The sequence below is a fragment of the Aegilops tauschii genome, chromosome 5, assembly GCF_002575655.3.
Source record: "Aegilops tauschii subsp. strangulata cultivar AL8/78 chromosome 5, Aet v6.0, whole genome shotgun sequence".
NCBI lineage: Eukaryota > Viridiplantae > Streptophyta > Magnoliopsida > Poales > Poaceae > Aegilops > Aegilops tauschii.
The window spans coordinates 81,084,992-81,109,321 of NC_053039.3; the positions used below are offsets into that span (position 1 = coordinate 81,084,992).

At 51.5% G+C, this 24,330-nt stretch overlaps 1 protein-coding gene and 1 pseudogene across 1 annotated transcript; both read right to left on the reverse strand.

The window, feature by feature from the left end:
* Positions 1-18,198, reverse strand: part of LOC109736718 (uncharacterized) — a 37,331-nt pseudogene extending 19,133 nt beyond the window's left edge.
* A 1,427-nt stretch (positions 18,199-19,625) lies between these two features.
* Positions 19,626-23,654, reverse strand: LOC109736721 (OVARIAN TUMOR DOMAIN-containing deubiquitinating enzyme 5). Its single transcript, XM_020295930.4, has 2 exons — positions 23,316-23,654; positions 19,626-20,639 (listed from the first exon to the last, which is right to left on the reverse strand). Exons 1-2 carry the CDS (start codon positions 23,420-23,422, stop codon positions 19,775-19,777), a joined length of 972 nt encoding a protein of 323 aa, XP_020151519.1. The 5' UTR covers positions 23,423-23,654; the 3' UTR covers positions 19,626-19,774.
* Between the last annotated feature and the right edge of the window lie 676 nt (positions 23,655-24,330).

Sequence of the window (24,330 nt, forward strand, 5' to 3'; positions counted from 1 at the left end):
TCTCCAACAAAGTATACGAGCCAAAGGATGAGCATATGGAGGCATACCTCGCGGAGGTGCGCAAGATGGAGAAGCAGTTCTTGGGCCTGGAGCTGCAGCACGTGCCCCGGGGCACCAAGAAGGAAGTCGACGACATCGCCAGGAGGGCATCCAAGCGGCAGCCCCAGGAGCCTGGCATCTTCGAAGAGCGGCTCTTCAAGCCGTCGGCGACGCCAGCACTTTCAAGCATGGTTCAGCCTCGGGAGGAGCTCCCACAACCACCTGCCACAGGAGCCCCAGCATGTGGCCCGACCTCAGGAGCTCGCTTGCTCTTGGAGCTCGAGCCCCAGGAGGAATGCTGGACCAAGGAATTCAAGGAGTACCTGATGCAAGGAACGCTGCCGGAGAAGGAAGAGGACGCAGAGCGCGTGGCCCGGCAAGCCACGGCATACTGTATCTAGGACGGTGAGTTGTACAGGAAGCGACCGAACAATGTTACGCTGCGCTGCATTTCCAGTGACCAAGGAAAGGAGTTGTTGGTTGACATACACGGTGGGGACTGCGGGCAGCACTCGTCGTTATGGACTCTTGTCGGCAAGGTGTTCCGCAGTGGATTCTACTGGCCCACGGCACTCAACGACGCGGCCGAGTTGGTGAAGTCCTGCGAAGCTTGCCAGTTCCACGCCAAGCAAATTCATCAGCCGGCTCAGGGCCTCCAGACCATCCCGTTCACATGGCCGTTCGCGGTCTGGGGGCTGGACATCTTGGGCCCGTTCCCTCGAGCGCCAGGGGGATACCACTACCTCTACGTCGCCATCGACAAGTTCACCAAGTGGGCGGAAGTGGAAGCCGTCCGTACCATCCCAGCCGGCTCTGCTGTCAAGTTCATCAAGGGCCTCGTGAGCCGCTTCGGGGTCCCCAACCGCATCATCACAGATAACGGCTCGCAGTTTACTAGTAACCTCTTCAAAACCTACTGTGCTAACCTTGGAACGCAGATCTGCTACGCTTCGGTGGCGCACCCCAGGAGCAATGGTCAGGCCGAACGCGCCAACGCGGAGGTCCTGAGGGGCCTCAAGACCAGGACCTTCAAGAAGAAGCTCGAGGCCTGTGGCAGGGGTTGCCACGACGAGCTTCAGTCCGAGTTGTGGTCCATCCGCACCACCGCCACCAAGCCAACGGGCGAGACCCCATTCTTTCTCGTCTACAGAGCTGAAGCAGTCCTTCCTCATGAGGTCAAGCATCGCTCCGCACGGGTCCTGGCGTTCGACGAAACGCAGGAGGACGTCATGCGGGGGATGGATCTCGTGCTGGGGGAGGAACATCATCATGAAGCGGCACTGAGGGCGGCAAGATACCAGCAAGCGCTGCGGCGATACCACTGCCGCAACATCCGCTCCAGGACGCTCGAGACGGGTGACCTCGTCCTGAGGCGGGTCCTCTCGAGGGAAGGCCTGCATAAGCTTTCACCCATGTGGGTGTTGGAAATATTCCCTAGAGGCAATAATAAAATGGTTATTATCATATTCCCTTATTCATGATAATTGTCTATTGTTCATGCTATAATTGTGTTATCCAGAAATCGTAATACATGTGTGAATACATAGACCACAACATGTCCCTAGTGAGCCTCTAGTTGACTAGCTCGTTGATCAATAGATGGTTACGGTTTCCTAACCATGGACATTGGATGTCATTGATAACGGGATCACATCATTAGGAGAAGGATGTGATGGACAAGACCCAATCCTAAGCATAGCACAAGATCGTGTAGTTCGTCTGCTAAAGCTTTTCTATTGTCAAGTATCTTTTCCTTAGACCATGAGATTGTGCAACTCCCGGATACCGTAGGAGTACTTTGGGTGTGCCAAACGTCACAACGTAACTGGGTGGCTATAAAGGTACACTACGGGTATCCCCGAAAGTATCTGTTGGGTTGGCACGAATCGAGACTAGGATTTGTCACTCCGTATGACGGAGAGGTATCTCTAGGCCCACTCGGTAAGACATCATCGTAATGAGCTCAATGTGACTAAGGGGTTGATCATGGGATGATGTGTTACGGAACGAGTAAAGAGACTTGCCGTAACGAGATTGAACAAGGTATCGGTATACCGACGATCGAATCTCGGGCAAGTGCTATACTGGTAGACAAAGGGAATCATATACAGGATTGATTGAATCCTTGACATTGTGGTTCATCCGATGAGATCATCGTGGAACATGTGGGAGCCAACATGGGTATCCAGATCCCGCTGTTGGTTATTGGCCGGAGAGATGTCTCGGTCATGTCTACATAGTTCCCGAACCCGTAGGGTCTACACACTTAAGGTTCGATGACGCTAGGGTTATAGGGAATAGATGTATGTGGTTACCGAATGTTGTTCGGAGTCCCGAATGAGATCCCGGACGTCACGAGGAGTTCCAGAATGGTCCGGAGGTAAAGATTTATATATGGGAAGTCCCGTTTTGGACACCGGAAGTGTTCTGGGCGTTATCGGTAACGTACCGGGACCGCCGGAAGGGTTCGGGGGGTCCACCGGGAGGGGCCACCAGCCCCGGAGGCCTGCGTGGCCAAGTGTGGGAAGGGATCAGCCCCTAGGTGGGCTGGTGCGCCTCCCACATGAGGCCCAAGGCGTGGGGAAGGGGAGAAGGGGAAACCCTAGGCTCAGATGGGCCTAAAGCCCACCTAGGGTCCCCCCCCCTCTCCCCCTCTGGCCGACCCCCTAGATGCATCTAGGGCTGGCCTCCACCCCTAGGGGGGGAACCCTAGATGGGGGCGCAGCCCCTCCCCTCCCCCTATATATAGTGGGGGTTTTGGGGCTGCCAGAGACACGAGTCTCCCTCTCTCTTGGCGCAGCCCTACCCCTCTCCCTCCTCGTCTCTTGCAGTGCTTGGCGAAGCCCTGCTGGAGTGCCATACTCCTCCACCACCACCACGCCGTCGTGCTGCTGCTGGACGGAGTCTTCCCCAACCTCTCCCTCTCTCCTTGCTAGATCAAGGCGCGGGAGACGTCACTGGGTTGCACCTGTGTTGAACGCGGAGGCACCGTTGTTCGGCGCTTAGATCGGATTCATCCACGATCTGAATCGCTTCGTGTACGACTCCACCGACCGCGTTCTTGCAATGCTTCCGCATCGCGATCTTCAAAGGTATGAAGATGCACTCACCTCTCGTTGCTAATAAGCTCCATAGATTGATCTTGGTGATGCGTAGAAAAATTTTAATTTCTGCAACGATCCCCAACAATGCTATCAGAGCTAGGTCTATGCGTAGTTTCTATGCACGAGTAGAACACAAGTTGTTGTGGGCGTTGATTTTATCAATTTACTTGTCGTTACTAGTCTTATCTTGATTCGGCGGCATCGTGGGATGAAGCGGCCCGGGCTGACCTTACACGTACGCTTACGTGAGACAGGTTCCACCGACTGACATGCACTAGTTGCATAAGGTGGCTAGCGGGTGTCTGTCTCTCCCACTTTAGTCGGATCAGATTCGATGAAAAGGGTCCTTATGAAGGGTAAATAGAAATTGGCATATCACGTTGTGGTTTTTGCATAGGTAAGAAGCGTTCTTGCTAGAAACCCATAGCAGACACGTAAAAACATGCAACAACAATTAGATGACGTCTAACTTGTTTTTGCAGGGTATGCTATGTGATGTGATATGGTCAAAAGAATGTGATGAATGATATATGTGATGTATGAGATTGATCATGTTCCTGTAATAGGAATCATGACTTGCATGTCGATGAGTATGACAACCGGCAGGAGCCATAGGAGTTGTCTTAAATATTTATGACCTGTGTGTCTATGAAAACGCCATGTAATTACTTTACTTTATTGCTAACCGTTAGCCATAGTAGTAGAAGTAATAGTTGGCGAGACAACTTCATGAAGACACGATGATGGAGATCATGATGATGGAGATCATGGTGTCATGCCGGTGACGATGATGATCATGGCGCCCCGAAGATGGAGATCAAAAGGAGCAAAATGATATTGGCCATATCATGTCACTATTTGATTGCATGTGATGTTTATCATGTTTTACATCTTATTTTCTTAGAACGACGGTAGCTTAAATAAGATGATCTCTCACTAAAATTTCAAGAATTGTGTTCCCCGTAACTGTGCACCGTTGCTAAAGTCCGTTGTTCCGAAGCACCACGTGATGATCGGGTGTGTTAGGTTCTAACGTTCGCATACAACGGGTGTAATCCCGATTTACACACGCAATACACTTAGGTTGACTTGACGAGCCTAGCATGTACAGACATGGCCTCGGAACACGGAAGACCGAAAGGTCGAACATGAGTCGTATAGAAGATACGATCAACATGAAGATGTTCACCGATGATGACTAGTCCGTCTCACGTGATGATCGGGCACGGCCTAGTTGACTCGGGTCATGTATCACTTAGATGACTAGAGGGATGTCAATCTGAGTGGGAGTTCATTAAATAATTTGATTAGATGAACTTAATTATCATGAACATAGTCTCAAACTTTGCAATATGTCTTGTAGATCAAATGGCCCACGCTAATGTTTCCCTCAACTTCAACGCGTTCCTAGAGAAAACCAAGCTGAAAGACGATGGCAGCAACTACACGGACTGGGTCCGTAACCTGAGGATTATCCTCATAGCTGCCAAGAAAGCATATGTCCTTGAAGCACCGCTAGGTGAGGCACCTGTTTTCCCAGCAACTCAAGACGTTATGAACGCATGGCAGTCGCGTAGTGATGATTACTCCCTGGTTCAGTGTGGCATGCTTTACAGCTTAGAACAGGGGCTCCAAAAGCGTTTTGAGCAACACGGAGCATATGAGATGTTCCAAGAGCTGAAAATGGTTTTCCAAGATCATGCCCCAGTCGAGAGATATGAAGTCTCCGACAAGTTCTACAGTTGTAAGATGGAGGAGAACAGTTCTGTCAGCGAGCACATACTCAAAATGTCTGGGTTGCACAACCGCTTGTCTCAGCTGGGAGTCAATCTCCCGGATGACGCGGTCGTTGACAGAATCCTTCAGTCGCTTCCACCTAGCTACAAGAGCTTTGTGATGAACTTCAATATGCAGGGGATGGAAAAGACCATTCCTGAGGTATATTCAATGCTGAAATCAGCGGAGGTGGGGATCAAAAAGGAACATCAAGTGTTGATGGTGAATAAAACCACTAAGTTCAAGAAAGGCAAGGGTAAAAAGAACTTCAAGAAGGACGGCAAGGGAGTTGTCGTGCCCGGCAAGCAAGCTGCCGGGAAGAAGCCAAAGAATGGACCCAAGCCTGAGACTGAGTGCTTTTATTGCAAGGGAAACGGTCACTGGAAGCGGAACTGCCCCAAGTACTTAGCAGATAAGAAGGCCGGCAATACCAAAGGTATATGTGATATACATGTTATTGATGTGTACCTAACCATCACTTGTAGTAGCTCCTGGGTATTTGATACCGGTGCGGTTGCTCATATTTGTAACTCAAAACAGGAGCTGCGGAATAAGCGGAGACTGGCGAAGGACGAGGTGACGATGCACGTCGGGAATGGTTCCAAGGTCGATGTGCTCGCCGTCGGCACGCTACCTCTACATTTACCTATGGGATCAGCTTTAAACCTCAATAATTGTTATTTAGTACCAGCTTTGAGCATGAACATTGTATCTGGATCTCGTTTAATGCGAGATGGCTACCCATTTAAATCTGAGAATAATGGTTGTTCTATTTATATGAGAGACATGTTTTATGGTCATGCCCCGCTGGTCAATGGTTTATTATTATTTAATCTCGAACGTGATGTTACACATATTCATAGTGTGAATGCCAAAAGATGTAAGGTTGATAATGATAGTCCCACATACTTCTGGCACTGCCGCCTTGGTCACATTGGTGTCAAACGCATGAAGAAACTCCATGCAGATGGACTTTTGGAGTCTCTTGATAATGAATCATTTGACACGTGCGAATCATGCCTCATGGGCAAAATGACCAAGACTCCGTTCTCCGGAACAATGGAGCGAGCAACCAACTTATTGGAAATCATACATATTGATGTGTGCGGTCCAATGAGCGTTAAGGCTCGCGGTGGTTATCGCTATGTTCTCACCCTCATTGATGACTTAAGTAGATATGGGTATGTCTACTTGATGAAACACAAGTCTGAGACCTTTGAAAAGTTCAAGGGATTTCAGAGTGAGGTTGAGAATCAACGTGATAGTAAAATAAAGTTCTTATGATCAGATCATGGGGGAGAATATTTGAGTCACGAATTTGGCACGCACTTAAGGAAATGTGGAATCGTTTCACAACCCACGCCGCCTGGAACACCTCAGCGTAATGGTGTGTCCGAACGTCGTAATCACACTCTATTGGATATGGTGTGATCCATGATGTCTCTTACCGACCTACCGCTATCATTTTGGGGTTATGCTTTAGAGACTGCCGCATTCACTTTAAATAGGGCTCCGTCGAAATCCGTTGAGACGACACCGTATGAATTATGGTTCGGGAAGAAACCTAAGCTGCCGTTTCTGAAAGTTTGGGGATGCGATGCTTATGTCAAGAAACTTCAACCTGAAAAGCTCGAACCCAAGTCAGAAAAATGCGTCTTCATGGGATACCCTAAGGAAACTATTGGGTATACCTTCTACCTCAGATCCGAAGGCAAGATCTTTGTTGCCAAGAATGGATCCTTTCTAGAGAAAGAGTTTCTCTCGAAAGAAGTAAGTGGGAGGAAAGTAGAACTTGATGAAGTACTGCCTCTTGAACCGGAAAGTAGCGCAGCTCAAGAAAATGTTTATGTGGTGCATGCACTGACTAGAGAGGAAGTTAATAATGATGATCAAGGAACTTCGGATCAAGTTACTACTGAACTTCGTAGGTCCATAAGGACACGTTCCACGCCAGAATGGTATGGCAACCCTGTCCTAGAAATAATGTTGTTAGACAACGGTGAACCTTCGAACTATGAAGAAGCGATGGCGAGCCCAGATTCCAATAAATGGCTTGAAGCCATGAAATCCGAGATAGGATCCATGTATGAAAACAAAGTATGGACTTTGACGGACTTGCCCGATAATCGGCGAGCCATAGAAAATAAATGGATCTTTAAGAAGAAGACAACGCAGATGGCAATGTGACCATCTATAAAGCTCGGCTTGTCGCTAAGGGTTATCGACAAGTTCAAGGGGTTGACTACGATGAGACCTTCTCACCCGTAGCGAAGCTGAAGTCTGTCCGAATCATGTTAGCAATTGCCGCATTCTATGATTATGAGATATGGCAGATGGACGTCAAAACGGCATTCCTTAATGGTTTCCTTAAGGAAGAATTGTATATGATGCAGCCGGAAGGTTTTGTCGATCCTAAGAATGCTGACAAGTTATGCAAGCTCCAACGCTCGATCTATGGGCTGGTGCAAGCATCTCGGAGTTGGAACATTCGTTTTGATGAGATGATCAAAACGTTTGGGTTTACGCAGATTTATGGAGAAGCATGTGTTTACAAGAAAGTGAGTGGGAGCTCTATAGCATTTCTCATATTGTATGTGGATGACATACTATTGATGGGAAATGATATAGAACTCTTGGAAAGCATAAAGGCCTACTTGAATAAGTGTTTTTCAATGAAGGACCTTGGAGAAGCTGCTTATATATTAGGCATCAAGATCTATAGAGATAGATCGAGAAGCCTCATTGGTCTTTCACAAAGCACATACCTTGACAAGATATTGAAGAAGTTCAATATGGATCAGTCCAAGAAGGGTTTCTTGCCTGTATTGCAAGGTGTGAGATTGAGCGCGGCTCAATGCCCGACCACGGCAGAAGATAGAGAAAAGATGAGTGTCATCCCCTATGCCTCGGCCATAGGGTCTATTATGTATGCCATGTTGTGTACCCGACCTGATGTAAACCTTGCCGTAAGTTTGGTAGGAAGGTACCAAAGTAATCCCGGCATGGAACACTTGACAGCGGTCAAGAATATCCTGAAGTACCTGAAAAGGACTAAGGATATGTTTCTCGTTTATGGAGGTGACGAAGAGCTTGTCGTAAAGGGCTACGTCGATGCTAGCTTCGACACAGATCTGGATGACTCCAAGTCACAAACCGGATACATGTATATTTTGAATGGTGGGGCAGTAAGCTGGTGCAGTTGCAAGCAAAGCGTTGTGGCGGGATCTACATGTGAAGCGGAGTACATGCCAGCCTCGGAGGTAGCACATGAAGCAATCTGGATGAAGGAGTTCATTACTGACCTAGGAGTTATTCCCAATGCTTCGGGCCCGATGACTCTCTTCTGTGACAACACTGGAGCTATTGCCCTTGCCAAGGAGCCCAGGTTTCACAAGAAGACCAGGCATATCAAGCGTCGCTTCAACTCCATTCGTGAAAATGTTCAAGATGGAGACATAGAGATTTATAAAGTGCATACGGACCTGAATGTTGCAGATCCGTTGACTAAACCTCTTCACGCGCAAAACGTGGTCAACACCAGAACTGTATGGGTGTGCGATTCATCACAATGTAACTAGGTTATTGACTCTAGTGCAAGTGGGAGACTGTTGGAAATATGCCCTAGAGACAATAATAAAATGGTTATTATCATATTTCCTTGTTCATGATAATTGTCTATTGTTCATGTTATAATTGTGTTATCCGGAAATCGTAATACATGTGTGAATACATAGACCACAACATGTCCCTAGTGAGCCTCTAGTTGACTAGTTCGTTGATCAATAGATGGTTACGGTTTCCTAACCATGGACATTGGATGTCATTGATAACGGGATCACATCATTAGGAGAATGATGTGATGGACAAGACCCAATCCTAAGCATAGCACAAGATCGTGTAGTTCGTCTGCTAAAGCTTTTCTATTGTCAAGTATCTTTTCCTTAGACCATGAGATTGTGCAACTCTCGGATACCGTAGGAGTACTTTGGGTGTGCCAAATGTCACAACGTAACTGGGTGGCTATAAAGGTACACTACGGGTATCCCTGAAAGTATCGGTTGGGTTGGCACGAATCGAGACTGGGATTTGTCACTCCGTATGACGGAGAGGTATCTCTGGGCCCACTCGGTAAGACATCATCGTAATGAGCTCAATGTGAATAAGGGGTTGGTCACGGGATGATGTGTTACGGAATGAGTAAAGAGACTTGCCGTAATGAGATTGACCAAGGTATTGGTATACCGACGATCGAATCTCGGGCAAGTGCTATACCGGTAGACAAAGGGAATCGTATATAGGATTGATTGAATCCTTGACATCGTGGTTCATCCGATGAGATCATCGTGGAACATGTGGGAGCCAACATGGGTATCCAGATCCCGCTGTTGGTTATTGGCCGGAGAGATGTCTCAGTCATGCCTGCATAGTTCCCGAACCCGTAGGGTCTACACACTTAAGGTTTGATGATGCTAGGGTTATAGGGAATAGATGTACGTGGTTACCGAATGTTGTTCGGAGTCCTGGATGAGATCCCGGACGTCACGAGGAGTTCCGGAATGGTCTGGAGGTAAAGATTTATATATGGGAAGTCCCGTTTTGGACACCGGAAGTGTTCTGGGCGTTATCGGTAACGTACCGGGACCACCGGAAGGGTTCGGGGGTCTACCGGGAGGGGTCACCAGCCCCGGAGGCCTGCGTGGGCCAAGTGTGGGAAGGGATCAGCCCCTAGCTGGGCTGGTGCGCCTCCCACAAGAGGCCCAAGGCGCAGGGAAGGGGAGAAGGGGAAACCCTAGGCTCAGATGGGCCTAAAGCCCACCTAGGGTGCGCCCCCCCCCCCCTCTCTGCCCCTCTGGCCGCCCCCTAGATGCATCTAGAGCTGGCCGCCACCCCTAGGGGGGAACCCTAGATGGGGGCGCAGCCCCTCCCCTCCCCCTATATATAGTGGGGGTTTTGGGGCTGCCAGAGACACGAGTCTCCCTCTCTCTTGGCGCAGCCCTACCCCTCTCCCTCCTCGTCTCTCGCAATGCTTGGCGAAGCCCTGCTGGAGTGCCACGCTCCTCCACCACCACCACGCCATCGTGCTGCTGCTGGACGGAGTCTTCCCCAACCTCTCCCTCTCTCCTTGCTGGATCAAGGCGCGGGAGACGTCACCGGGCTGCACGTGTGTTGAACGCGGAGGCACCGTTGTTCAGTGCTTAGATCGGATTCGGCCACAATCTGAATCGCTTCGTGTACGACTCCACCGACCGTGTTCTTGCAACGCTTCCGCATCGTGATCTTCAAAGGTATGAAGATGCACTCACCTCTCGTTGCTAGTAAGCTCCATAGATTGATCTTGGTGATGCGTAGAAAATTTTTAATTTCTGCAACGATCCCCAACAGTGGGAGGGCCCGTTCAAGGTCGTCCACATCTCCAGACCTGGCGCCGTGCGCCTGGAGACACAGGACGGGATACCTATCCAGAACGCCTGGAACATCTAGCACCTCCAGAAGTTCTACCCATGAAGCAAGGCCCAGAGCCTGTGAAGAAAGGCCCAGAGCCTGTGAAGAAGGCCCGGTGCCTGTGAAGAATCGCCGCCCGTGACACTCTCACGTAATAATGAGTGGGGCTGTACACACCCCGGAGTCTCAGGGGTGCGGGCCTCAGGCCCTGGGGCTCCCTCCCACGCCTAGTGGCAGCACTTAGCTCCGCGCTGGTGAGAAGACTCGAAGACTAGATTAGGTGCCGGACGCGGCTTTTCATTTGCTTTCCGTAGTTGGCTCGCTTTTCCTTAATAGAAGTTTGCCTTTGGTGTTCCTCGCTGATTCGATTCCCTCGTCTCTTACTGCATTTGCTGGCTCTGATTCGCTCGTGTTCTCTCTCTCGCATACCTCGCGAGGGGCTAGGCTGGTGCCCTCGCGAGCGTTTTTCTCCTCTCTGCCTTCTCGCGAGCCACCCTCGTTCGAGCCCAAAAACTGGCGCACCTCTCCTAGTCCGTGCCCCTCGGGTACCGCGATACAAAGCGCCAGGTCAAGGCTTGGGTGAACGGCAAATCTTTTAGCGCACCTCCTAACGAATTTTTGCAGTTCCTGAGCGAACACAGGCCACCAAGTCAAGATGGACACGAGGACACAAACACCTCGTAAGGAAGAGGGCGTCCCGAATACACCAGGTTAAGTTATCTTTGCGCAGAATAACAACACGGCACGGGAACAACGCGCATAGTGCAATAACCAAGGAACCATAGTTCGGTACACGCCCCTCTGGGCCCATACTGGTTTCATTTTTTATGCAGGAAAAGAGCAAAACAAAAGCAGCGTTGCAACGATCCACGGAGGCAGGCCCCTAGCGACATCCCGAGCCTAGCCAGACCCCTCCTCGCGCTTCACGGAGGCGCGGCGACGAGACGACCCGTTGCCGCCTTCAAAGCGGGCACGGCGGCTGGTCGTAGCCACCACAGCTGGAGTTGTCACCGGGGGAAGAGCCGCCGTAGCTGGACGAGACACGGTCGCCATCGAGGGCGGGCTCGCCCTCATCCTCGTCGCGACCGTCGCCAAGGCCGAGCACCTCCTCGCCGTCGTTCGCCTCGGGGCAGCACCCGGCGCGGCGCCCGTCTTCCCCGAACACCCTCACGTAGAGGGTCGCGTCGCCATCGAACTTGAAGTGGAGGGTGCACCGCCTGCCCAGGCCGCGCGCACGTGCGAACGTCTGCCAGCCGCGGGCCAGGGCTATGTTGCCCGCGGCGGAAGCCTCGACCGTGACCCAAGAGGACTTGTTGCAGCAACCATCCGCCTGCAACCAGAGCCCGCCTGGACCAAGGGCCGGCAGTTCGTCGACGAAGAAGCGCGGAAGCTGGAGCCAATTGCCGGCCTGGTTCTCCGACCAGACGACGAACTCCGGCGACACTTCCGCCGAATGGAAGCGCGGACGGGGAGGCCGCGCCACCATGGCACGCCTCCCATCGTCAACTGGACCGCCATGGCTGGGGCGACCCCCTCCGTGTGCCGTGGCGCCGCCACGACGGTGGGCCGCGTCGGGGGTCGTGACGTGCTTGCGCGGACGGCCGCGTCCGCGCTTGGGCGCCGGGGAGCCGGGTCCCTCACGAGGGGTTTTCCCCTTCTCGGCGGCGGAGAACTTCCTTCGTGGCACCATAGGTGGCGCTGCTAGCAATGGAGCGAGGAGGAAGGAGCAAACGAGCAAGGAAGAGATGGGCGACGGGGGCTCCGCCCCCCTCCCCATTTATAGCGAAAGAAGGCCAACCGGCGCCTCCCACGATCACAGGTAGTGATGGTTTTCCTTGCATGTCGCGGGGACTTGTCAAGTCGAACAGTTGCCGAGGCAGCGTGGGGAAGCGGAGACGCCCACGTCCAATCAACCGCCACGTGTCAACCGGGGCCGCAGGCTTTTGGGGCATGCGGCGCTCCGTACTTGACCTTTGGCTTCGCCTCGAAGCCAAGCCCGAGCGCACCTTGGGCCCGGGGGCTACTGTCGGCGTTGTGGGAACGGGGGTCCCCAGACTTGCCTGCCTGCGGCCCACGGCGTGGCTATGCTAGAAGGCCGTACGGCCCATCTTCATCGATAAGGCATTCAAGACCCTCGCGAGGGGCCAAGCCTCGCGAGGCGGACGACGCAAGGCCTCCTCCGGAGCAGCCTCCCCAGGCAGGCTTGCGAGGAGCGGAGATATCAAGGCGGGGCAAACCTCGCGAGGCTCGCGTGACGTGAGCCGTGACGATCTACACCAGGCGGGCGCCAGCGCGCGGAGCGCCCTTGTTTCTTCTTTGGTGCTAAGGAGGCAGCTGGCACAGGCGCGGAGTACCGAGGCATCAGGCAAAGGTTTCCATATCGGTGCAACAAGACCAAGACCAGCAGGACGGCAAGACGGAGGTCACCATGGAGCCCAAGACGGCGTCACCACCAGAGCCTTTTGCAGGCGAAGACCACTTTTGTCAGGATAGCTTGTACTAGTTGTCCCCTTTCAAATCGCCCGCCGTTGTTGGCTCCCTTCCCGCTCAATATTTGGGAAGAGGACCAGGGCCTCTATAAATAGGTCTAGCCACCACAGTAGTAGGCATCGAGTTCTGACCCCCACAAGTTCGAAGGGCACAAGAGCACCTCAACCTCAGGAGGCTGTTCTTCCACTTGTACTATTCATCATCAGCCCAAGAGGCAATCCACCACCACACACTGGAGTAGGGTATTACACCACAACGGTGGCCCGAACCAGTATAAATCTTGTGTCCCTTGTGCTGTGAGTTCGTCGAGTTCGTCCGCGAGATCTTAGTGAGCCAGGGCGTAGATCGGTAGGAGGGAAAGAACTTCGCGCGCACCCCAGAGTTCGAACCTTAAGGGTTTTGCCGGAACCCCACATCCGACAGCATTGCCGGTGGAAGAATGAGGTACTGGCGTCGCCGTCTTTGAGAGTCGCGATGCGGGCGCGCTGTCGGGCGATGGTGCGCTCGAGAGAGGCAAGGCCGAGGTAGGAGGCCTTGATCTACCGCCGGAGCCAGTCTTCGTGCGGGGACAGGGGTCGGCTCTCCTACGCCGTGTCAAGCCTGAGAAGGAGCTCCCTAGAGATTGCAAGCTTGAGGCGAACGTTGCCAACGATTCGCGTGCTCCAGCTAGTGAGCTTGCGCGCGGTGATTTGCATGCGCCACATGAGCCGCCGGAAGGGGTCGTCGTTGTGGACATAGTGCCAGGCACCCGCCACGATGTCGTGGAATCCATCCAATCGCGTCCAGAATTCCTCGAAGTGGAATCATCGATGACCTGGCGGCACCGGTTTGCAATCAAGCAGCAAGGGGCTGTGATCGGAAACAACGGAGGCGAGGCATCGGAGGTGGCACTCCCCATGCAGTTCCTCCCAGTCGGGGGTACAGAGGACGCGGTCGAGGTGCACCAGGGTTGGGGGTGACTGCTCGTTGGACCACGTGAAACGCCGGCCGTTGAGGTAGACCTCTTTGAGCGCGAGGTCGTTGATAGTACACCGGAACCGACCCATCATGCGGCGATTGAGGTTGTCATTGCTCTTGTCTTCGTCACGGTAGATGAGGTTGAAATCGCCGCAAAGCATCCAAGGACCATCGCAAGCCGCCCGGACGTCGCGTAGCTCCTGTAGGAAGGCGATCTTGTCGGCGTCGAGCTGCGGCCCATAGACCACGGTGATCCACCACGGCGTGCCCGCGCCGGAGGGGGTAGACACCTTGGTCGTCAATGTGTTTGACGTGAACTCAGGGTCCGAGATGGCCACCTCCCTGCTTTTCCAGGCTAGCAAGATGCCGCCACGGGTGCCGTCCGCGGGGAGGTAAACATAGTCGTTGAATTCCGAGCCGAGTGCTTCGAGGACTGTCGACGAGCAAACCAAAGCCATCTTTGTTTCTTGGAGGCAAACGATGGACGCATTAGCAGTTACAACAAGTGAGCGAATGGTGGTGCGGCGGGCACGCGCGTTGAGGCCGCGCACATTCCAGATGAGGATCTTTGGCTCGTGATCCATGGAGAAGAGGTCGACAGAGGGGCGCGGGGGCGCGGTCATGCCTCAATCGGGCTGCCGGCGACCACCGTGGTGATCGGCGCAATCGTGGGATCCGCGGGGAGCTCGCGATCGACCAGCGCTGCGATGGCCGAGAGGATGGGCAGAGGGATGGGCGTGGCGAAGAGGCCTTCGTACGCCTTCATCTTGGCCGATGTGATCCTCTGATCGACCCCGACGATGCCCAGGGTGCGCAGGATGTGGATCTGCGAGCGTCGCTCAGCCGTTGGCGGGGCTGCGGATTTGCAGGTCGGGGATGCAGCCGAGCATCCACGCCGCGGGGTGAAGTTGGGAGGTACGCGTCGCGGGCGTCTGCCGGGGGGTGGGAGGGCGGCATCGATCTGTTTGGTGGCGGCGGCGAGGAAGTCTCCCAGAGTCCAGGAGGTGGGCGCCGGCGCGCGTGGGCGGGAGCGGCGAAGGGTGATTGGGGGGAGGCGAAGCGTGCGGGCGGGAGCGGCGACGTGGCATTGGGCTCGACAGAATGCGTCATGTGCGTGCCTCCATGTTGGGTCGTCGCCTGCACGTCCCCAAGATGGGCCTCCATCTGCCCTGCGCCATGATGGGCCTCATGTTGGGCCTCGGGTGGGTGTGGCGTCTCGGCAGCTGACCGGGGCGTGGCTGGCACGTCCATGCATGGTAGGGGCCCCGCGGGATCCTCCCGTTGCTCCAGTATTGGTCCAGCTGTCGGTGCGGGGGTCGCCAGGGCAGAGATTCGGTCCGTGGGCCGGTCAGCAGCGAGCACAGCAGCGCCAGGGGGGATAGCGACAGAGTGCTGCTTTGCCCCGACAGCGGAGCAACTGCAGGCGTCGAAGGCTGGGGGTCTGGCACCATGCTAGCCAGCGATTGGCCAACCACAGGGTTATCCTGATCTCCATGCATGTCGTGGCTTGCCTCATCCGGTGCCGTCATCGTGTGGCCCGCCCCAAGTGGGGGAGGCGACATGGGCGGGCTGGTTGGGGCAGGGTTGGAGGAGGGCAGAGCCAATGGCCATCGGCCAGTTGTCGAGCTGATGGGTGGCGGGGTGCGGGTCTCGGGGCGGGAGGACAGTGGTGGCGTAGGGGGTCCATCTTTCGCAGGCCGCCAGCCTTTTCTTTCCCCGACGCTTTCCCCTTTTCGGAAAGCGACGAGGGCCCAAGGGCCCCCAGTAGCAGGCCAGGGGTCCATCATGCGTGTTCGCCTCGAGGGCATTGCCGCGCCGGCCGTACGACGGCGAGGTTGGCACCATCCAGCGTCGACGGCGATGCCATCGGCGCGGCCACGGTGACTGGACATGCGACAGATCGCGGAGTCGACAGCCATGCCATCCGCGTGGCCGTCGGTGGCGGCGGAGGAGCGCCGGCGCTTGCGCCCACGGCGGCGGCCGCGGCTGCGTCCCGCGGCATGCTCGCGACCGATGCCTCCTTCATTGCCGTCCAGTGCGTCGTCATCGCTCGGGCCGGGGCCGTTGCGGGCGGGAGGCTGCGCCGGCCGGCGAGGTGTGGCCGAGGCGAGCATGATGGGGACCGGGTAGATGAGGGTGCGCATGGCCGGCGAGAGGGTGCGGTCGCGGGCGCGGTTGCGGGAGGGGACGGGCTCGACGATCTCCAGGATGGCCGCCTGGCGGATGCTCGCGGGGTCGCACGTGCGCGCGGTGAGGCAGAAGGTGGCGAGGTCAGCGCGGGAGCGCGTGTTCGGGTGGAGTCGCTCAATCCAGCAGCTGGTGCCGAGGAGATGCTCGGCGGTGGACAGATGCCATGCCTGCGCTGGAATGCCGCGGAGCTCGAGCTCGACGCTGCAGTCCAGGGAGCCGAGTTGTGCGTGGGCGAGCTTGTTCCACGGGCGGAGCGCGAGAGTGAACCCGGGGCCGTTGATGAAGTGGTCGCCGGAGAGGCGGTCCATGAGCTCTCTGGTGGCGAAGATGAGGAGGAAGTCCTCGGGGCAGTGCGCGTGGATGGTGAAGTCGCCGGGGAGGAGGTCGAAGGATGCGTACATGACGCTCTCGACGTCGCGGGCGGCGACCGCTGGTCTGTCTCCGGTGATGGAGACGACCATCGCACGGCGCAGCATCATCTCGGCCTCCTCCGTCTCCACGGAGCGCGGGATGATGACGCCAATTCTTTTAATGTTCCAATTACTTGTGGAAAACTTCCCTGAAGCAAGTTATTACCAAGGCTCAGATTGAACAATCCCGATAGACCACCAATTTCTGGTGGAATTTGTCCTTCAAGTTTATTTGAGGAAACATCAAGTATCCGCAACAATGATAATTGCCCTATGCTTCGTGGTATGAATCCAGTGATCTTGTTGTTTGAGGCACGCAACATGGTAAGGTTGCGGCACTCACCCCAACTTTCAGAAAGTTGACCAAATAGTCTATTTGCACTGATATCAATATAGACAAGATTCGGATGAACTCCCATCTTGGAGATATCTCCTTCGAGCTGATTTCCCTCAAGGCGAACTCTTATTAGGCTTCTACAGCTTAGCAAGCTTGTAGGCAAGGGACCAACCAAGTTGTTGCCATCGACGGTGAAATACTTCAGCTGGCCTCTCCCACAAATACCCGATGGCAAGTCACCAGAGAGGTTGTTATGAGAAGCTTGGAACCAAGCCAATCTCGTTAACCTGCCAATTTCTGGAGGAATGTGTCCAGAAAGTTGGTTCAAAAATAAATCTATGGAAGTGACCTTAGTCAAATTCCCTATGCTATTTGGGATGGGACCTGTTAATGTGTTGTCATCAAGCCACAATATCTCCAAGTTGATCGAACGACCTAGTTCTGGAGGGATGTGGCCTGTTAGTGTGTTTTCATAAAGCCCCAATTTCTCTAAGTTGATCAAACGACCTAGTTCTGGAGGGATGTGGCCTGTTAGTGTGTTGGTAGAAAGCCCCAATTCCTCCAAGTTGATCAAACGACCTAGTTCTTCGGGGATGTGGCCAGACAAGTTGTTATCCCAGAGATACAAGGCCGTGAGTTTAGTCAAATTTCCTAAGTATGCTGGTATGGATCCTGTAAGTTTGTTCAATCCGAGATGCAATCCCTCCAGGTTTACCAAATTCCTTATATCCCGAGGGATGGTTCCGATGAACTTGTTAGCATGAAGAAGAAGAGTTGTCAACTGTGTCAAGTTTCCTATACTAGTTGGAATATAACCTGTTAGTGTGTTTTCAGAAAGCCCCAATTTCTCTAAGCTGATCAAACGACCTAGTTCTGGAGGGATGTGGCCTGTTAGTGTGTTGTGAGAAAGCCCCAATTCCTCCAAGTTGATCAAACGACCTAGTTCTTCAGGGATGTGGCCAGACAAGTTGTTATCCCAGAGATACAAGGCCGTGAGCTTAGTCAAATTTCCCAAGTATGCTGGTATGGATCCTGTAAGTTTGTTCAATCCGAGTTGCAAATCCTCCAGGTTTACCAAATTCCTTATTACCCGAGGGATGGGTCCGATGAACTTGTTAGTATTAAGATGAAGAGTTGTCAACTGTGTCAAGTTTCCTATACTAGTTGGAATATAATTTTCTAGTTGGTTTACACTAATACTGAGCTCTTTCAGCATCCCTAAACTCCCAATTTCTAGAGGAACTGATCCTACAAGCTTATTATCGGAAAGACGCAGGGTTGTGAGTTTTGTGAGGTTTGCTAAAGCAGGTGGAATTGAGCCTCTTATCTGATTGCCGTGCAGAAGTAGAGCATGGAGCTCTCTAAGATGCTCTATACTTGAAGGAATGCTCCCAGCGAGCTCGTTGTGCGAGAGGTCGAGGGTCGCCAAGGTACTCAAGGACGAGAAGTCCATGGACTCCAGCGACCCTCTTAGCTTCAACCCCGTAGAGAGACACCGGTGATAACCGGCCGGCGCCGATGCCGGTGTCGTCGCGTTGTACGGTGCAGCGCATCGGATTCCACGCCAACTACAAGGCGCTGACGACATGTTTCCCCATGATTGCAGGGAGACTTGGCTATGGTTGCTGAGGGTGGCTTTCCAAGCAAGGAGTGCTCCTGCTTGTTTTCCAAGCGAGGCGGCCGAGACAAGGGCGACGGAGGTAGCCATCATCAGTATTATGGTGAGAGAGGCAAACATTTTGGAAGACAAGGGTGGCTCCATGGCTATGCTAGGAATTGGCTCTGGTTCTGTGCTGCGCTTGTAAGTTGTAACAGCACTTTAAATAGTCACACCTCTGGCCCTGAATGTATCTGTCAGTGGGGTAGCTGTGTCCATTGCGTACTAGTACATCTTAACGAGAAAAAAAGAATGAAGACCTACTTGTCATGGAGTCTTCAGAACCTTCCATGTTTGATGAGAGTGAAAGTTACGGTCAGGTCCAGCGGTCAAGTGAGGTTAGCACAGATCGTGTTGGAGCCACATGTGAGTATGCCTGTCTTGCATGTCTCACACGGCAAAGTGTTTTTGGTTCCTTGAGATCTCGGACCAGTGACTGAAATGCATCTAATTAAGATGCCGTTGTTCTCTAGGTCATTTGTATTTTTGATTTCACCATGATCTGCATGTTATCATCAGCTTTCGCATGCCCTAAAAAATCACATCAATGTTCCTCAGAAACCTGGTCCATCAGTGTAGCACCTGCATTGCTGTTGCCAGCTTCAGCTATACACATGCATGCATAATGGCATAGTCTGCACTTCTGCAGGCAACATGGTTACTTGAAACTTCTGTTTCTAGATGAGGTTACTTGAAACTTGCGTGACATGTCATGGTTGCCTGTGCCACAATGGCCTCGAGGTATTTGAGATGTGACCATTTACCTGCATTGGTGTTTGTTCTCCACCTATATCTCCAACATTTGTTTCATCGCTCATACGTTGGGAGTACCTGTCAAAAGAATACTGGCTTGTCAAATACTATTGATGTCTTTTTTCAGATCACAATATATGCCATTTCATAGAAGATAGGGACATGCATGTTGTAAAAAGATTCAAATATTTCGTAATTTTTAAACAACTAATAACAATTTTACTGTTTGTCCAGGATCATGCATACTGTCCCCGCCAATCTATGATTTCTGATTGCAGCAAACTGAATCAAATAGAAGTTGGTAATTAGCTACAAGCCAACCCAAAATAACAATGACAATGCTGATTGCCTTTGCCTTTCTATAAAGCAAACAAGAAGTACAGAAAGGCAAATGCATATCAGTAATTTGTAGGAAGGAAACAAAGTATAGCTGATGAGAAGAATCAACACAGTACGCAGCCACAGCAAAATAAGTAAACAAAACTGTTTTACAGGCAAAATTGTTTGGGAAGTAAAATCCCATTTAAACATATTCTATGATTTGGTACACTCAACCAGAGAATGACCAGAAAGACTTCTCATGGGTAAATACAGGCCAAGTACATCTAGGTTTCCTGACTCAAGATAACTCAGTGGGGATCACTGAGTTGTAGTGCTCGCCGAGGCCATAGGCATGCCTGTGGTAGGAAAGCCTGATGCTAGGGTCACCTCCTGGTCCTGACTTGTTGTATTCTTTGCCCATTTCTACATCTGGAAAGGAGCCAGAGTATATGACAATGTGCTTCTTTAGGCAGTGCGTCAGAGCACCAAGCTCGAGTTGCCCGCCCCAAGCAGCGGTGGACTCCATCTCCTCGCAGTACTTTTCGAAACTCTCCGAGGGGTCTGGCCCAGACTCGGCTTTGCCCTCCGATAGGAAAAATGGGAGGAAATCTGCGGCATGCTCTCTCATATACTTGGCTGTCATTTGCCGCAGCTCCTGGTGATTGTACTGTGTAGTGCCCTTGGAATGGAGTGACAGCTGGTTCTCGATAGCACGGTACAAGCAATGGCCGTCTGGCTTTATCTCATGAATGGTCAGCCCCAAGGGCTCAAGCCTCCTTCCAAGTTTCTCGTCTTCTAACATGCGATCACTGACAATATTGGTTTGTTCTTCTTGAATTCGCTGCTCTCGAGCAGCTTCTTCCTTTGCCTTCTTCTCTCGCCGTTTTGCAGCCTTCCCCGGCTTCGCAGAATCTGCATTGCTAGAAACAGAAACGCCAGCTATGGCCTTCACTAAGGTGTCGAGGTTCCCCTTTTCAGAGCTTTCTGCAGGTTTGTACCCAAAAGAAGCAAGCTCTGCAGCATGTTTCGCCTCTAATGCAGCTGAGAGGCGCGATATCTCTTCCTCGACCTGCTTTTTCTTGGCCTTCTGCTCAGCTTTGCTGCCTTTGGCAGCTGCTTTCTTCAGACTTGTTTCCTTATCCTGGAGTTTGGATTTCTCCTTCCTGTTACATATATAAAAAGTAATCGTTCTTAGACATACCAGGAAAATAATTAAGGATGCGAGGTGAACTACACAAGCACAATTTAACAATGAAAAGAAAGTACAAATAAATTACATTTATTTATTCATTTTTGACAAATTGTTACAATTTTCAACAGGGTAACTAAAGCAAAACCAAGAACTCTTACGGGTGCTCACCCTAATAACAAAATCATCCATTATCCTTCAAATTAGTTGGTTTAAAATAAGAGAGTTGATGGCAAATAACTTAAAATGACATCATCTCAAATTTAGAATTTGAACAGAATTAACTATTGTATTTCAACACATGAAATATTCCAGTGTCTAAGCAATTTCAGTAGTCCTGTACAGAAACGAATGTTACTACTGCCAGGTTGCAGTCACCCTAGCAGCAAGGCACACTGGTCTATGACATACTGCAGCATATACCGGATACACCTAAAGAGGGAGAAACTTGCACTGTATGGCTGTATTTAACTAAAACTTCACCATAATAAACGAAAACGCTTATAGTAGTAGCACAATGCCTCATTCATTAATCATCATCAATGAAGGAACTCCTAGATACCTTAAAGATGTATCTGGTGTATGTTTCCTGTGAAAAGCGCTTAACAGATCAAATATAGTGTTGCATTTATTACGTGAAAGACATAGTAGTCAGGCTTCCATCGCATGCCTTATGTGCAACTTACATGCACTGTTATACTGGTGACCTATTTTCATGTGTTAATGAGAGTTTTATTTCAAGTAGCGTAAGAGGAATTATTGCCATCTAGGTACAGGGAAACATGTTATCTCAATTTCTCTCGATAGTTCAATGCAACTCTGATAGGGAAACTAGAACGGTTAAGATAACGTGCCAACATGCTGCACCTGTCCATAGCACGTGACGGGCTCTCAACCGTTGATCGGTCATGCAAAACCGGATGCTTGCTATGCTGATGTCACAGCGACGTAGCAACGTGCGCGAGCGTATTGGTTTCCGGAAAGGTAGTGTAGAAACCCATATAATCACAATGCGTTGGTAACATAATGAGATGTTAGCTATGGAGCTGTGAACTTGCTCGCTCAGAAGCAAAACCCAAGATACTACTCCCTCCGTCCCAAAATAAGTGTCTCAACGTTTGTATAACTTTGTACTGAAGTTAGTACCAAGTTGAGATACTACTCCCTCCGTTCCATAATATAGTGCATATAGATTTTTCAAAAAAGTCAAACCTCACAAACTTTGATTAAGTTTGTGGAAAAAAACATTTACATCTAGAATGCCAAACATATATCACTAGATTCATCATAAGATGTAGTTTCATAATTTATATATTTAGTATTGTAGATATAAATAGTTTGACTTCTCAAAAAATCTATATGCACTACATTATGGAATGGAGGGAGTATGAAAATGTCATCTTTCTCAGCTTCTCTTATTCCAGGGACAAACAAAAATGACAAATTTAATGAACTAACCAAAGTTGTGAACTAAAACCCTGATAATCATGACAAAATTCTATCTTCGTTTTCTCACAGGTAGGACCAATAATACTCACTAAACACATGGCTGATGGCTAGGACCATTGCAACCTCCTAAATCAACAAAGAACCGTGCATCTCGCACAAAGCCAACGAGCAAGCTTAATTAAAGATTAACCAAATCCACAGGTCAGCTAAATGCCTAAAACGCTTAGAACCAGAACAAAGTCAGGGAGGCTAACTGATGCCTCAAGATGACCTCCTCGAGACACTACTGCTAAGTGTAGAGTAAATTATCCGAGTGTTAGTACTGCTAGTTGCAGTCACCCTAGCAGCAAGGCACACTGGTCTATGACATTAGCATATACACAAATAGATCTAAAGAAGAATAAACTTCCATTGTACAGCTATATGTAACTAAAACTTCACTATGTAAAACGAGGATGCTAATATTGGGCATTAGGCATCATTCATTAATCATCATTAATGAAGGAACTCCTTGATACCTTCAACATGTAGCCAGTGTATGTTTCTTGTGAAAAGCGCTAAACACACCAAATTTAGCGTTTCATTTATTACATGAAAGATATAAAAGTCAGCCTTCCATCACTTGTACGCCTTATGTGCAACCTATATGCACTGTTGTACTGGTGACCTATTTTCATGTGTTAATGAGAGTTTTAGTTCAAGTAGCCTCAGATGAATTATAGCCATCTAGGTTCAGGGAAACATTTTATCTCAACTGCCCTAGATAATTCAACACTGATATTAAACTAGAGAGAAAAAAAGGGAATGTAGAAACACATATAATCACACTGCCTTAGTAACATAATAAGATGCTAGCTCTGCAAACTGTGAACTTGCTCGCTCAGAAGCAAAACCCAAGATTATTAGTAAAGATGAAAATGACATCTTTCTCAGCTTCTCTTGTTACAGGGACAAAGTAAAACAACAAATCTAATGAACTAAAACATCAATAATCATGAGAAAATCCAATGTTTGTTCCTCTAAGGCACGAACAGAATTATCACTAAACGCATGGCTCAGACCATCGAACCTCCTAAATCAACAAGAGCAAACGCGTAATCTCTCTCACGGCCATCGAACAAGCTTACTGGCGATTAACGAAATCCACAGCTCAGGTAAATGCCTAAAACGCGGAGGAGCAGAACAAGGTCAGGGGGCTAACCTATGCCTCGAGATGACCTCCTCAAGCGTCTCCGGCTCCCGCTCCGGGACCGCCTTCACCTCCGTCGCGGCGGCGGCACCGGCTTCGGCGGCTAGGGTTTCGTCCATCGGCTTGGCGCGGGGCTAGCCGGCTAGGGCTGCCTTACCAGCGAGAGGAACCGCGTCCGGGTGGATGGGTGGGAGGAGGAAGAGTTCCCTCGGCCCGAGATGGCAGGCAGGCTCCGGCGGGAGGAGGAGGGTTTTCGGCGGCGCGAGACTCCGGCAAGGACGAAGAGCTGGGGAGCCAAAGGTGGGGTTAACTTTGGGCCCAGGTCCGGAAGCTACGGGATATTTGGATACGACAATAGACTAAGGCGCGGTCGTGTGTGCTGGAAATATACATGGCCAAATGGGCCGGCCCGGCACGGCACGGCCCGGCCCGGCCTGAGCTACACGGGCCAGGCACGGCACGGCCCGGCCAGGCACGCTTAGTACACGGGCCGTGCCGGGCCGGCACGCGTGCTGACATCTGAGGCCCAGGCACGGCCCCTGACTTAAACGTGTTGGCACGCTGGCCCGGCAGGCACGCAAGCACGGGACGCCCTCGACTGCTCGTTGCCAGGAGCGCACTAGCGTTGCCTCAAAGAAAAAAAAGGAGCGCACTAGCGCATGAATTTTTTAATCGATCGATCGTACGAAGCGCCGCTCCCACCGCTCGCTAGTCTTTTTTTAGACAAAACAACCCTCCTTCCGCTAGTCTTGCCTGTCGATTGTACGAGGCACTCCTCCCCGCTCGCTAGTCGTGCCGTGCCGGGCTGGCACGCGTGCCTGGCAAGGCAGCCCAGGCACGGCCCTAGCCGGGCCACGTGCCAGGCACGGCCCACTAAACCACGTGCCGTGCCGGCCCGTGACGGGCCAGGCACACGGGCTATCGTGCTGGCCCGACAAGACGGGCCCGTTTGGCCAGGTTTGGCTGGAAACCTAACTGACGCTCAAACTCTTCATAAGCGAAAATTCCCCTCTAGCGAAAACCTAGG

Excerpts from the sequence above, each read along its gene's own strand:
- LOC109736721 (XM_020295930.4), bottom strand. The coding sequence starts at position 23,422 with ATGGACGAAACCCTAGCCGCCGAAGCCGGTGCCGCCGCCGCGACGGAG. Across the intron at positions 20,640-23,315 it reads GAGGTCATCTCGAGGCATAG|GAAGGAGAAATCCAAACTCC; the intron begins GTTAGCCCCCTG and ends TATATGTAACAG.